Raw genomic sequence first — 14,216 nt, 5'->3', positions numbered from 1 at the left:
TTCAATATTGTCTCTTGAATTTCTCCACTTCTTATCTCCAGTGGCTTCACCCTGGTTAAGGCTATCATGGTAACTATTGTGCTACATCTGAGTGGTCTCCCATATCCCTTTATTTACAAAGCATATCTGATCACAATTATTCCTCTGCTTAAAATTGTTCAAAGATGTCTCGTTGGTCATAGGAAAAAGGCTAGCCCTTTATTTTTCAAGATCCTAACCAATCAGATCCCTGCTTGCCTGTTTGGCCTTAACTGCCACCATTGTTGTCCTTGCCCCCTGGATTCCATCCAGTCACATATTCTTTAGTTTCTCAAATGTACTATGCCTCCTTCCACAGCATCTATATGCTTAGAGCACTTAAGCTGTATCTAAATGCCTACTTATCCTTCAGATTTCATCTGAGGTGACACTTCTTCAGAAACTCCCACACCTCCCTTCCCTCAACTCCTTGCAGACTAGATAGATGCCACTGCTATTTTTTCTCATGTTTACATTTTCTTCAAAACCCATATTACGTTTTGTGTATTTGTGTGATTATTTGACTAAAGTCTGTTTCCTCAGGTAGAGTGTAATCTCTGAGGGTGGAGTCTACATGCATTTTGCTTATTATTGTATCCCTGGTGCCTGCCTGGTACATACAAGGGACTTAATACTTGTTGAATGAATGACTCCCAGTTCTATTTCTACTACACCAGTGATTTTAGAGTAACATTTTTATTTTTGAAATCTTCTTAGCCATATGCTTTATATAATTCACCCATCTGTTGATGAAGTAGCATTTGAGAAAAAATAGAATTTCAAGTTATTTATTCCTAATTTGTAAATCACACTTAAAAAAAACACCTTTTCTCCTTAAAAACATGAAATCAGTAGTGCTAAATATTCTTCCTATATGTGATGGAACCCAGTCACATGTTAATTTCTATTCATCAGCTCTTTCATTTATGAGTAGTTTTTGAGAGGCTAAGAAGTCATAGCAACTATTGGATATGGAATATAATAAAAATATAAAGAGGTGATATTAAAGTTAGTGCCTCTCCAACTAGTGTTCCACAGAGTAATGTTCTTGGAAGTTTTGCTAGATACTCTACACCCCCTTTCTCATCTTTCCCCTGCCATTCCCCCTCCACCCCAAAGAAAGATTATATTCTTATAAATAACTTTGAGAAACACAATATACTATATCTCCTTCTCATAGAATAATAACAGTGCTTATTAGCATAGTAATGCTTCTTTACCCTTAAAGCAGAGTTTTCCAGCTGTGGCACTGTTGACACTTTGGACTGGATAATTCTTTGTTGAGAAGGAGGGGAGAGAGAGGATGAAGTCCTGGCCCTTGTAGGATGTTTAGCAGCATCCCTGTCCTCTATCCATTATATTCTAGCAATACCCTTCCTGTTGTGACAACCCAAAATGTCTCCAGACGTTGCCAAATAACTCCTGGGAGGCAAAACCATCCCCAGTTGAGAACTATTACCTTAAAAAGATCAGTTGACTTCTGTTTGCACTCATACTTCCCAAACTTACTTGAATTCCTTGGAATTCTTCTCCATTCATCTCATACCTAATGTCCTGGGAAATGCTATTTTAAATAATCATTTAGTGAAAGTAAACTAATTCTACTTTTTAGATTCCTGCTTAAAACCCTTCAATATTTTCCATTGCACTTAGAATAAAATTCAAACTCTATGACATGGCCTTCCCATGTGTAAAGGCCTTTGCCTACCGCCCTAATCTTAACCTCCTATCACTACCTGCTGTTCAGTTCCATAGTAACCTGCCTTTCAGGTTCTCAAGCACCCCAGCTCCTTTCCTAATCTGTTATTACCACTCTTGGGAACTATTTTGCTCTTCTCTTGTTCTTTCTCGTCCTTTAGGTTCAGGTTTCAGATTAAATGTCATCTCCTAAGATGAGATCTTTGCTGACCATCTCTTACCCTGCCTGAAGGATAGCTAAACATCCCAGTACCTACCTCCCTTCTCATACCCTGTTGCCTTCACAGCACTTTTCAGTTTGTAATTCTTTTTTTTATTTGTGTGAGTTTCTTTCTGCCTCAGTCACTTGAATGCACAGTCTTTAAGGGACAGGAGTCACATCCATCTTGTTCATCATTACTTATATATCCCCATCATTTAGCACAGAGCCTAGCATCTAATAGGCACAATCATTATTTGTTGAATAAGTAAATGAATGTTTTAATTTATCAGTGCATTTGGAGCTAAAATGTATTTTATTGAGATATAATTCAGATACTACAAAATTTACCCTTTAAAAGTATATAATTTAGTAATTTCTAATACATTCACAGATTTCTACAACTGTCCCTACTGTCTAATTCCAGAACATTTCATCACTCCTCATCCCCTCCTCCTCCCCCCCACAGCCCATGCCAACCACTAATTTACTTTCTGCTTCTGTGAATTTGTCTGCTCTGGACATTTCATATAAATGGAATGTGTGGTTTTTAGTGCCTGGCTTCTTCCCTTTGCATAACGTTTTCAAGATTTATCCATGCTGTAGCATGTAATAGTACTTCATTCATTCTTATGGCTGAATAATACTCCATTATATGGGTAGACCATATTTGGTTTATACATTAATCAGTTGATATATTGACACTTGGATTGTTTTCACTTTTTGGCTATTACAAATAATGCTGCTGTAGACATTTGTGTATAAGTTTTTGTGTAAACATGTTTTCGCTTCCCTTGGGTATGTATCTAGAAGTGGAATTGCTAGATCATATGGTAATTGTATATTTAGTTTTTTGAGGAACTGCCAAACTGTTTTCCAAAGTGCTTGCACCATTTTGACATTCCCACCAGCAATGTATGAAGGTGCTAATGTCTCTTCATTCGTGTCAGTATTCGTTATTGTCTGTTTGTCTGTCTCTCTCTTTTTTAATCATAGCCATCCTAGTGGATATGAAGTGGCATTGTGGTTTTGATTTGCATTTCCCTAATGATTGTTGATGTTGAAATGTTTTCATATGCCATTGGCCATTTGTATATTTTTCTGGAGAAATATTTATTCAGATCCTTTGCCCATTTTTTAATTGGGTTATCTGTCTTTTTATTGTTGAATCCTAAGAGTTCTTTATATATTCTGGATACTAGACCTTATCTGATATGTGGTTTGTAGATATTTTCTCCCATTCTGTGGGGGTTCTTTTACTTTCTTCATAGTGTTCTTTCAAACACATAAGTTTTTAATTTTGATGAAGTCCAGTTTATCAACTTTTTCTTTCATCCCTACTGCTTTTTGTGTCATATCTAAGAAACCATTGTGTCATCTAAGGTCATGAAGATTTATGCCTGTTTTTTTTTGAAAGTTTTATAGTTTTAGCTTTTACATTTAGGTCTTTGATTCATTTAGCTGTTTCATATATGGCATGAGGTTGGGATGCAACTTAATTCTTTTGTGCATGAATATCCAATTATTGGAGTTTCATTTTTTTTAGTGCTTATTTTTTTGAGAGAGAAAGAAAGAGAGGGAGTATGTGACTGGGGGAGAGGCAGAGAGAGAGAGAGAGAGAGGGAGAGAGAATCCCAAGCAGGCTCCACCCTATTAGGGTGGAGCCTGATGCAGGGCTCGATCTCATAAACCATGAGATCATGACATGAGCCAAATTCAAGAGTCAGACGCTTAATCAACTGAGCCACCCATGTGCCCCTGGAGTTTCATTTTTTAAAACTTAATAAATACATCATAATTTTTTGCAAACATTATTAACATCATTTCAACATTAGCAGTTTCAAAAAATAATGTATGAAGCACATACTGTCTACCAGACATTATGTTGGACATAAGATCTAAAAAGATAAAAAAAAAAAAATCCCTCCCTTCAGTATCATAGAGCTGGAAATTAAGAACATGGAAAGTTGTAATAAAAAGTTGAACGGGGGGCGCCTGGGTGGCTCAGTCGGTTAAGCAGCCGACTTCGGCTCAGGTCATGATCTCACGATCCGTGAGTTCGAGCCCCGAGTCGGGCTCTGTGCTGACAGCTCAGAGCCTGGAGCCTGTTTCAGATTCTGTGTCTCCCTCTCTCTGACCCTCCCCTGTTCATGCTCTGTCTCTCCCTGTCTCAAAAATAAATAAAACGTTAAAAAAAAAATTAAAAAAAAAAAGTTGAATGGGACATATAAGATATTTGAAGAAATTAATAATGGTTTTAAGAAGTAGATTTTTGAGAGACTGCATGTGAAAGTAGAATGACAAGTCTCGTATAAAAAGAAAAATATTCCTGACAGTTGCAGCAAAAAGCACTTGATGGTGGTTGCTATGCAGTCGGGATGTTTTACCTTGATTAGTTCTCTTAGAGTCATTTGCTATTAATTTCCTAATTTGGGGGTGGATGAGAAAAAAATTTTCTGTCATCTCCAAATTTGAGGTAAAATTTTGACCATAATAGAATGACAAAGAAATCTGTCCCTCATTTTCTCTCCCTGTCTCTTTAGTATAGCTGACTTAATATTTATTTAATTCAGAGCAAAGGGTTCTCTACAGCAGTGTTCTCTGAATCATTCTTGACCAATTCTGGATTTTTTTCACCCCTTTGTCTTCCAGGGATTTTTCCTGTTGATGCTAATCTTAGAATTGTTGATATGTGTTGTTAAGATTTGTAGTTATTTATGCTACCTTTTTTAAAAGTAGGCTTAATCTTTTGAGATTAATTACTGAATTAAGGACATGTTGAATTCATTGTATTAGTGTGCTTGGGCTGTCATAACAGAATACCATAGACTGTGTGGCTTAATCAGTAGAACTTTATGATCTCACAGTTTTGGAGGATTAAAATGCAAGATCAGGTGCAAACTCTTCTAGTATGGCTCGCAGAGGGCCTTTTCTGGCTACTTTTCACCTGCCTTTCCTCGGTGTCCACATACAGGGGTATTTCTGATGTCTCTTTCTCTTCTCATAAGGACACCAGCCCTTTTGGAATAAGGCCATCCTTATGATGTCATTTCATCTTAATTAACCTCTTCAGAGGCCCTGCCTCTGAATACAGTCACATCGAGGAGGTACCTGGGTGGCTCAGTTGGTTAAGTGTCTGACTCTTGATTTTGGCTCGGGTCAGGATCTCACAGTTTGTGAGTTCGAGCCCTACGTTGGGCTCTGTGCTGACAGTGTGGAGCCTGCTTGGGATTCTTTTGTTTTCTGCCCTTCCCCTGCTTGTGCGCTCTCTCTCAAAATAAATAAACTTTAAATACAATCACATTGGGGATTAGGGATTCAACATTTAAATTTTAGGAGAGGGTGGCTGCACAGTTCAGTGCATAACATTTCAGTAACAAATAGGTGTCACTTTTATATTCTTTATTTTATAATAAGAAAATATAGTGAGTTTCTGTAAAATTTACATTGTTACTGGAGGGGGAAAAAACCTCGTGTTATCTAGGTTCTCTACACCTGTATTTTCTCAACTCTAAAACGGGAAACTGGCTAGTTGATTTCTGAACGCTAAAATTCTGTTTCTTCAGTTTAGGATTATTAATTTCTAACATTATTCAGCAGATAGGTTATAGGAAGCATAATAGAAATTGATATTCTAGAAATCAGCATTCCACCAACTTCTCATAACTGAGGTAAAGGGCTTAATCATCCTGTTTTCATCTAAATTCTGATACAGTTAACTTTTTTTCAACTAGCTGTGCTGGTTAGATTTTACTATGTATAATTTAAAGATTTGTATGCCGCATGTTACTTTTTTTCCTTCCAGTTAATAATACTCTTTATACAATGTAATTTATTTATCATTCGTGGCTACATCTCATTGTAATGAATTCAATATATAGATAGAATATAGATAGTGAAATGTGAGATTCCCTTTCATACCTTCTCCTCTTTCAAATGAAATAACCACAATTAACAGTTTGTTATGCATTCTTCCAGTCTTCTTTCTATGAATGTACATATGAATATTGATTTATGCACATATTTTTTCATAAATGAGATCATGCTGTATATATTCAAATTTTTCATCAGCAGTGTCTTACAATTTTCATACATAACCAGGATGTATGTCTATCTTTTTTAAATGGCTGCATAGTGTTATATGATATTATAATTTATCTGTTCCCCTTTTGTTGGATGTTACTTTGTTTTATTACTATTAAAAACAGTGTTGCATGAACATCCCTGTGCACACATCCTTTTGTGCAGAGATTCCTTTAGAAATATTTCTTACATGTGGGATTGAACACACTGAAAATTTTGATGGCCCTTCCTAAATGGATTTGCAAATTTACATTCTCACCAACAGGGAGCAAGAGTTCATTTACCTTTACCATTGCTGAAAAAATACTTTAAAATTTATTCCATTATGATGGTTGAAAAATTATATTTCATTATTTTGAAGTAACATCTGATATCTGGGCTGTTAAGCATCCTTTCTTTTGTTCATTGGCCATTTGTATTTTTCTATGGATTCCTTTAATGTACCCATTTTTCGTATGGAATATCTTGTAATACTGATTTGTAAGAAATTTTTAAAGTCTATTTTGCATGTGAATCCTTTATTTTAAATGTTGCAGATACATTTTCCCTGTCTTTTAACTTTGCTTCTGGTATCTTGTAGAATGGAGATTTTCCATTATGTGAGAATGTCAATCATTCTCTTTATGGCCTGTTTTGTGTAGTGTGTAGGGTAACTTTCCCCATGTAGGGTTATTTAATTTTTTTCTGCTATTTTCTAATATTGTTTCTTTAACTCCATTTGGAGTTTATTTAAATGGATGGCTCAACCCTGTTTTTATATAGTCCATTCTTTCCTCACTGATTTGATGCTCCCTTTATCTTAATCTTAAATCTCTGTATACAAGTTTCCCCCAAAATAGACTGTTCCTATGAAACCTTTCATAAGCCAAAATGATGTATAGTGAAGATACTGTTACCATTAATTTATATAGAAACAATTTTTAGTGTTCCCAGGCCCCCAAAATACCCTCTCTTATGCTTTTCTGATACCTTAGGATATACTTTGGTCACAGATGCACAAAATAAATCAAGATAAGGCACAGATGCTCACTGACATGGTTCAAAGCTATGGTGGCTTGATGCTGAGATACTGAGTGCAGTTCTCGGGGAAGGTGCTTTGTGGGGTCACTCTCACTGCCCAGAGTGCTGGCTGCCTTTGTAATGGCCTGCTGCAAAACAAATGCTGAAAACTTTAAAAAACATTTTTTTGTAAAAGCAGAAATCCTCTTCAGGTTTCTTTTCAGTTAGCAAAAGCAGGTACTGATGTTATGTCTTTTTATGTAAAAGTAAAGTGGTGTAACTTGAACTTTCAAAAAGGGAAAGTATCTGTATATGCAAATCTATTTTTTTGTATAATTCTTCCCTCTTTTTGCTATTACTTTTCTCTCTTTTTTGCTATTACTTTTTAGTGTTGCTGTAAGCTTGTCTTACCCTCTTGTAATTTGTGGGCATTAAGTTATATGGGAACCAGAAATCTACATAAGAGACTGCTGGTATTTTAGATAAAACACTCTCTAGTTGAGGAAATGAAGAATTCATATGAGATTGATTCATGAGTAGAATGTTACATACTTTAATACATGAGGCTTATTTAGGTTTTTTGGTTTCTTTGTTCTTGGTAATATTTTAAATAGTTGATGTTGCTGAATATGCAACCTCTATATAAATATTAGTATGTTAAAATTATTTTTAAAACAAGCTATATTTAAATCGCTTTGGTGAACGACTTTATTTCCATCATCTCATGTTAATGTGTGTTAATGAAAGCTCTCTGTTAATAGGGAAACAAAGTAAGTATGACCAAGCCCATATTTTGGTTTTAGGTTTTCTTTCCTAACAATACAATGAAGAATAAAATAAAAATGAAAAGAAAATAGGTAATTAACTCTTATTTTAAATCAGCTACAGCTAGAAGTTATTATAAGAGTAGCATCTGTTACCATGGATCATCTCTAACTCAAGGTCACCTTGAAAGAAAGCTTTGACCTGCTTTATACTTTGAAAAAATAATTCTCAGTGGCCTTGGGCAGCTATAGCCTTTAGTGTACCTAAATTATTGAGCTTACATGAGGAAGTTAAGAGTGGCCATCCTTTCTTCCCTGCAAAATCGGTAGAATCCTGCATTATCTATTAAGTTCTAAAGCATAAGAAATAAAGAAGTAGATATACAAATAAAACTCAAGGTTTTGTGTAGTGGTATTTTTTTTCACATTTGCGTTACTCAAATTAAATGAATAGATTTGACATGCTTATTAGAACTTCATTTTTTTTTAATTAAAAAAAATTTTTAATGTTTATTTTTGAGAGAGACAGACAGCGTGCGAGAGGGGCAGAGAAAGAGGGAGACACAGAATCTGAAGCAGTCTCCAGGCTCTGAGCTGTCAGCACAGAACCTGATGCACAGTTTGAACTCAAGAACTGCGAGACCATGACTTGAGTTGAAGTCGGATGCTTAATTGACTGAACCACTCTGGCACCCCTACAACTTCACTTTAAACTTTTGTTTTTGTTTAAAGTATCTCTGATACAAAGAAACAGTATATATGTAGGTGTTGCATATTACTCAAGGAAATACCATTTTCTCTTATTCCTGGATAGTTGAATTGTTTAAGGGTTTTGGGGATTGCACTAAGATTTGAAACATCTGAGGGACATAAAAGAATCTATACTTTTTCCTAGACATTTTAAGCTTAGGATGCCCGAGAGATCCAGAAATAGGATAGTTCTGTATTATAATTAGCATCTGGAGTCTAGTCAAATCTCACTTGGGCAAGAAACATACCCATTTAGGCTTGGGGAGGTGGGTTTCCTGAAGCTACATATGTCTGTACTTACGATATTCAGTAAATTAATAGCTATATGATAGAACTCACAAAGTGGATCCAGCCTGCAGAGACATATATTGATTGGCCTATACTGTGTTTTTAAAATATCTAGATTTTATGACTTCTCCTGAAAATTGGAAGATCTGACAACCTTAACCACCTATTGCCACAGGGCAGCAACTAGCTAGATGGACATATGCTCTCACTTGCCAGAATGCATACCACTCCTTATCCTGAAGATGTCTGTTGCCATTTATCACTATACTTGCACAGTCACCCATTTGCTCAACCCACTTATGTTCATACCCAGCATCTGTAGCCTTAAAATACCTAATTTATAACCATCAGTCTACATTTTTCTATGCTGGTGCAGCTAAGTGAAAATGAGTTGATAGCAATTTAATATAGTAGGAACAATTGATTCATTTTTTTTTTCCAGGAACATATTACATATTCATGTCTTCATTTTTGTTCCTTTTTTTATTCCCTGAAATATTTACTTTTGCTGAATCCTATTCATTTTCAACTCCCAACACCTTGACTCTTCCTTGATCACCTCTGTCTCCAGTAGTGTCTTCCTGTCCCCAAGTCTTAGAACACTTATTTTCTCCACCACTGCAAATTTATCATAGTGGAGATTTAGAGTCTCATCCAGTTAAAAAATGGCTGCATTCCTATAAAGAGGCCTTTTAGTAGTCTTTTCTTAATATGGTTCACAATTCATTGTTGTCATTTTGAATACTAAGAAAGTAGTAAGTTTAAATTTTATTTCCCTAATGTATTTTTTTAAGTTTATTTATGTTTTAAAGTTTATTTATTTATTTTGAGAGAGACAGAGACAGCGCAAGTGGGGAAGGAGCAGAGAGAGAGGGAGAGAGAAAGAATCCCAAGCAGGCTCCATAGTGCCAGCGTGGAGCCTGATGCGGGGTTCAAACTCATGAAACTGTGAGACCATGACCTGAGCCAAAACCAAGAGAGACAGAGCTTATACAAGTGGGGGAGGGGCAGAGAGAGAGAGGGAGAGAGAATCCCAAGCAGACTCTGTTCCCTGCTAGGGCAGAGCCCAACTCGGGGCTCAATCCCAGGGACCTTGGGATCATAGCCTGCGCTGAAATCAAGAGTCAGACGCTTAGCCGACTGAGCCACCCAGGTGCCTGGTTTTTGTTTTGGTTTTTGTGTTTGTGTTTTCCCAATAGGCTTCACGCCCAACATGGAGTCCAGTGAGGGGCTTAAACTCATGACCCTGAGATCAAGATATGAGCTGAAATCAAGAGTCAGATGCTTAGCCCGCTGAGCTACCCAGGCACCCTTTCCCTAGCTTTCTTAATTGACCTTTGGTCATTAAATTTAAATGTTTTCCTTGCTTTCAGTTACAGATGAGGACACAGTAAAGAGGTATTTTGCCAAGTTTGAAGAAAAATTTTTCCAAACCTGTGAAAAGGAACTTGCCAAAATCAACACATTTTATTCAGGTGAGTAGTTTTTTGGTACAACATACAATAGAATTTCTGCTGTTACGGAAAGAGAAACTCTGCATGTCATTGTTTATTTAACCTTCTGATCATTATTTTAAAATAGTGGCTTGTTTTCCTTCCTATACTGCATTTAGGGATGTTTTCTATAGCTAAGGTAGGAATGCATCTGGTGCTTCAGTATTTAAGCCTAATATGGTCATTGCCTAGATTCTTTTGCAGTTGCAAGGATTTGGGAACCTCCTTGTGAACCAGTACTTTGTAGAGCTTCGCTCAAGTCCAGGCTAAAGCTTTAAAGACTCAGAAATTTGATTTTATCATCTCAAAGCTAAATTACAGCTAAATAAGCTAAATAAGCAGTTCCTGCTTATTAATTACATTTCTTTTGTCTTTCCATTGTATGGAATACTCATTTCTATCTCTCTAGAGCATTGTCTCCAGAGTGGCATCTACAAGATGCTATTGGAGTTGAGGAGGAAATACTAGAACTTCTATTTATTTATATCTGACCCTTTAAAATTCTGTTTTTTATATATGTTTACTCCCCTAGTCCTTTAACTTCTGTTTTTCTGTCTCACAGAGCTCAAGTTTCTTGACTCCTTCATCTATTCCAGTTGACAAGACCCCTCCCAGAATTACTTCCCTCTCTGTTAGTCATCTTAACCGTGTTGTCCCTTGTGCTTTTTAAATCCTTTACCCTCATTGCTTTGTACTGCTTCTGCCTAGCAAAATTCCAACTATGAACCAATCCAGCCTTTCCTTCTCCATGCCTATTCCCTGGGTGCTTAGGATAGCTGGGGGAAAAAATCACATACCAGAACAAGTTTGAACCAGTGTAAATTCACTGTTACATTCTTAACTGTGTCTTCAAAGCTACCCACAGGTCCTAATCAGTGCCCTTTTCCATGCTCCAAAATATTTTTCTGGACCCAACTCCATTGTCTTGAATTTTCTGACCCCACCATCTTCTCCATCATGCTCATTATACTATACTCCTTCCTTACAAATAAAAATAAAGGCCTTCAGCTCCTGTTGGGTGTATAATACTTATGCAGATCTAGGCCACCCCTCCCCCAAAATACTTGTTCACATTCTTACCCTGATTTATTTCCCTCCAATCTTTTTAGAAAAGATAGCCCTCTTTAGTCCATGGCAAATCTCTGCAACTACTGATTAAATTTTAGCTCCTCAAGACCTTGCGCCAGTAATTATTTCTTCTAAGAATTAGTAAATAAACGCATCGTTGATTTTCCTTTTAACTGGTTTAATCTCCTTAGCAAGTCACTGCCTTTTAGCAAAAAAGAAACAAAAAAGGAAGCAAATGCCTTAGTTCTCCTCACCTCTCCCTTATGGCTAGACTTCCTAGGCAAAGAGAGCAGTTTATGCAGAGACACAGAGCCATGAAAGGGCATAGCATGTCCTTTGCACTACACTGTAAGTACCTAGAATGCAGAGACAAAATGGCAATATTATTTGAAACTGTGCAGTGGATAGATTTTCAGCAAGGGGAAAATGTACAGAACAATTGCAATGTGCAAGAACAGAGATAATTTCCATAATTAGGAGTAGGAGTGAAAGAGGAACTAGCAGTGTAGACAGAGAAGGAGAGGGCAGCCATGTAATGAAGAATGAGGAAGAGGAAGCTAAGAGGAAGGCATTTGCAGGGGAAAGAGTGTTTAGACTGAGAAAAGGCTATAGGATATGACCTATGCCTGTAAATGAAAAATATAAAGGCCAAGTTTATTAGCTTTTTTTTTTTTCTGTGATTTTTTTTGGAAAGATCTCTGAGCCCAGTTCTATGTGGATTATTGAGATCACAAAGAGTAGATAATGCTCGTTAGTATACAAAGAAAAAAAAATACTGTTAATAAGAGATATATATACTGCGTGTTAAGTTGTAGTAAAAACTGTATACACATGTGACCCATCATACCTAGTCAGATATGTGTATTTTATGTATGTTTGTATGCATCTATATATGTGTGTATATGCAGTATATTTAAATAATTAATATTTTTTCATGGAATAATATCCTTACTATGTGTAGTATATATTGTTTTCTATAATTATTTCTCTTTGACTTATGCCAATTTATGATCCACACAATTGCTTTTATGACTCCATATTGAGTTATAACCCTAGTTTGAAAAATGGTATCTTAAATTTCATTATTTTTCAAAAATAATTTTAGGCTTTCTACTATTGAAAGTTTGGAGGCTGTGATTAAATGACTTCCTTTTTCCTAGTGTGTTGGCAGGACCAGTAGGGCATGTCTCTTGATGTCACCACAGAGGAGGTACAAATTGATAGTCTTCAGACTGACTTTTTGCCAGGTCAGGAAGTGATGGGTAATATGAAGACATGATTGACAGAAATAGAATTTGGCTCTTGTTCTAGACAGTATCATTTTCCTCCTTATTTAGCCACCTGCTCTGTGGCAGATTATCTTATAGACAGCAATCCTCAGAGACTAGGACACAGAAAAACTATAAATAACTAAAATAACAGGGATGAGTTTAGTGTATAAACCTACCTCCACCACTTATATCTCACAGATTATTTAATGGTCAGCTAATAATGGTCACTTTCAAGTGAGATATAGTCTTGACTGAAGCTTTTAAGTACCCCCCAAAAAATGCTATAAAAGCCAAACAAAACATAGAATGAATACTACTAAAATGTAAATATTTATTTTCATACCAGTTCTGTTACCTACCAGTTATGTTTTGGATTTCTGAATCTTACTATTTTTTTAGAAGAAGTTTACCATTTAACCTTCTTAGGCCTCTATGTACCTTGTAAGATGAGCAAATTCATTCCCAGTCCTCTAGGGTTCCACATGTAATGAGTTAGAAACAATTGACAATAGTTTGATGTCAGTCATGTAAGTCATTGTATTGCTCTTTATTTTATTTATATTAATATATAAAATCTTTTAGACTGTGGGAGGAGAGGGAAGTTTTTTTAAAGGAAGGCTCCTTTTTGGTGATAACATTACTAATTACTGAAGTCTCCTAGGTCTCTTTTAGTACTAAAAATGGCATCAATTCTAGAGGCGATAGTGTCAGAGATCTTTTTTTGTGGTGATCAGTAATATCCTTTTCCATTGGTAATATTAATGACTTCATGTTACAATACCTTTCTCTTTGAACCAGTTTGCTTTCTCTCTCCATTCAAAATACTTACCTTCCAAGCCATGTTTTTATGTGCATACATAAAAACAAAATGTTAGAATGTGTCTGTTGCTTTTAATATTCCATTATTAAAACAGGCAAGCCTTTTTAAAAAATGTTTATTTATTTTGAGAGAGAGTGCTATAAGACCCGGGGGGGGGGGGGGGGGCCTCGGTGAGGGGGAGGAGAGAGAGAGCATCCCAAGCAGGCTCCGTCTGTCGGCTCAGAGCTCAACACAGGGCTTGAACTCACGAAACCACGAAATCATGACCTGAGCCGAAATCAAGAGTCAGACACTTAACCTACTGAGCTACCCAGGCGCCCCAGTTGGAATGTTTTAAATAGCTAAGGGCTTCTTCCTTTGTTTCTAAACAGTCTGTTTTTTCTGACCTGTCCTAATTTTTTGGCTTTAATTATTCTGAATTCACAGCAATTTTATGAGCTTTTCTGTTCTTTACCAAAAAAGAGGGAGGGAGGTGGGAAAGGTAGGAGGGAAGGAATGAAATTACAGTAGTGTTATTCAGAAGTATGAAAATTATGGCATTAGAAACAGATTTATTTCTTGGCTATAGAATATTTTCAGGCTTCATATATATGCAAGACCAATTGGATAATAGTTACTCAGAACTATTCCTATTACAGTTATTCCTGTAATCCTATTAGGTCTATTTTTCTTTATTCTTACTGAATTTGAAGCATTGTATATTATTATGCCACTGAATGTGTGTAATAAAACATAAGTATGTCTTTCACTGAAATAGTAAATATT

General features: G+C 36.1%; 1 protein-coding gene across 5 annotated transcripts in view; it reads left to right on the top strand.

Moving 5' to 3' along the window:
- The window catches only part of XPR1 (xenotropic and polytropic retrovirus receptor 1), a 213,916-nt gene that overhangs the window by 121,772 nt on the left and 77,928 nt on the right, over nt 1–14,216 (top strand). For all 5 annotated transcript variants that reach the window (XM_042976286.1, XM_042976287.1, XM_042976288.1 and 2 more), the window contains one exon: nt 10,173–10,274. In XM_042976286.1, coding sequence (XP_042832220.1) covers nt 10,173–10,274 — 102 coding nt within the window. The remainder of the gene's footprint in view (nt 1–10,172; nt 10,275–14,216) is intronic.

This window comes from Panthera tigris, chromosome F3 (genome assembly GCF_018350195.1).
Source record: "Panthera tigris isolate Pti1 chromosome F3, P.tigris_Pti1_mat1.1, whole genome shotgun sequence".
In the NCBI taxonomy this organism is placed as follows: domain Eukaryota; kingdom Metazoa; phylum Chordata; class Mammalia; order Carnivora; family Felidae; genus Panthera; species Panthera tigris.
Note: the sequence above shows the minus strand (reverse complement) of the source record. Positions and strands in the feature narration are given on the sequence as shown.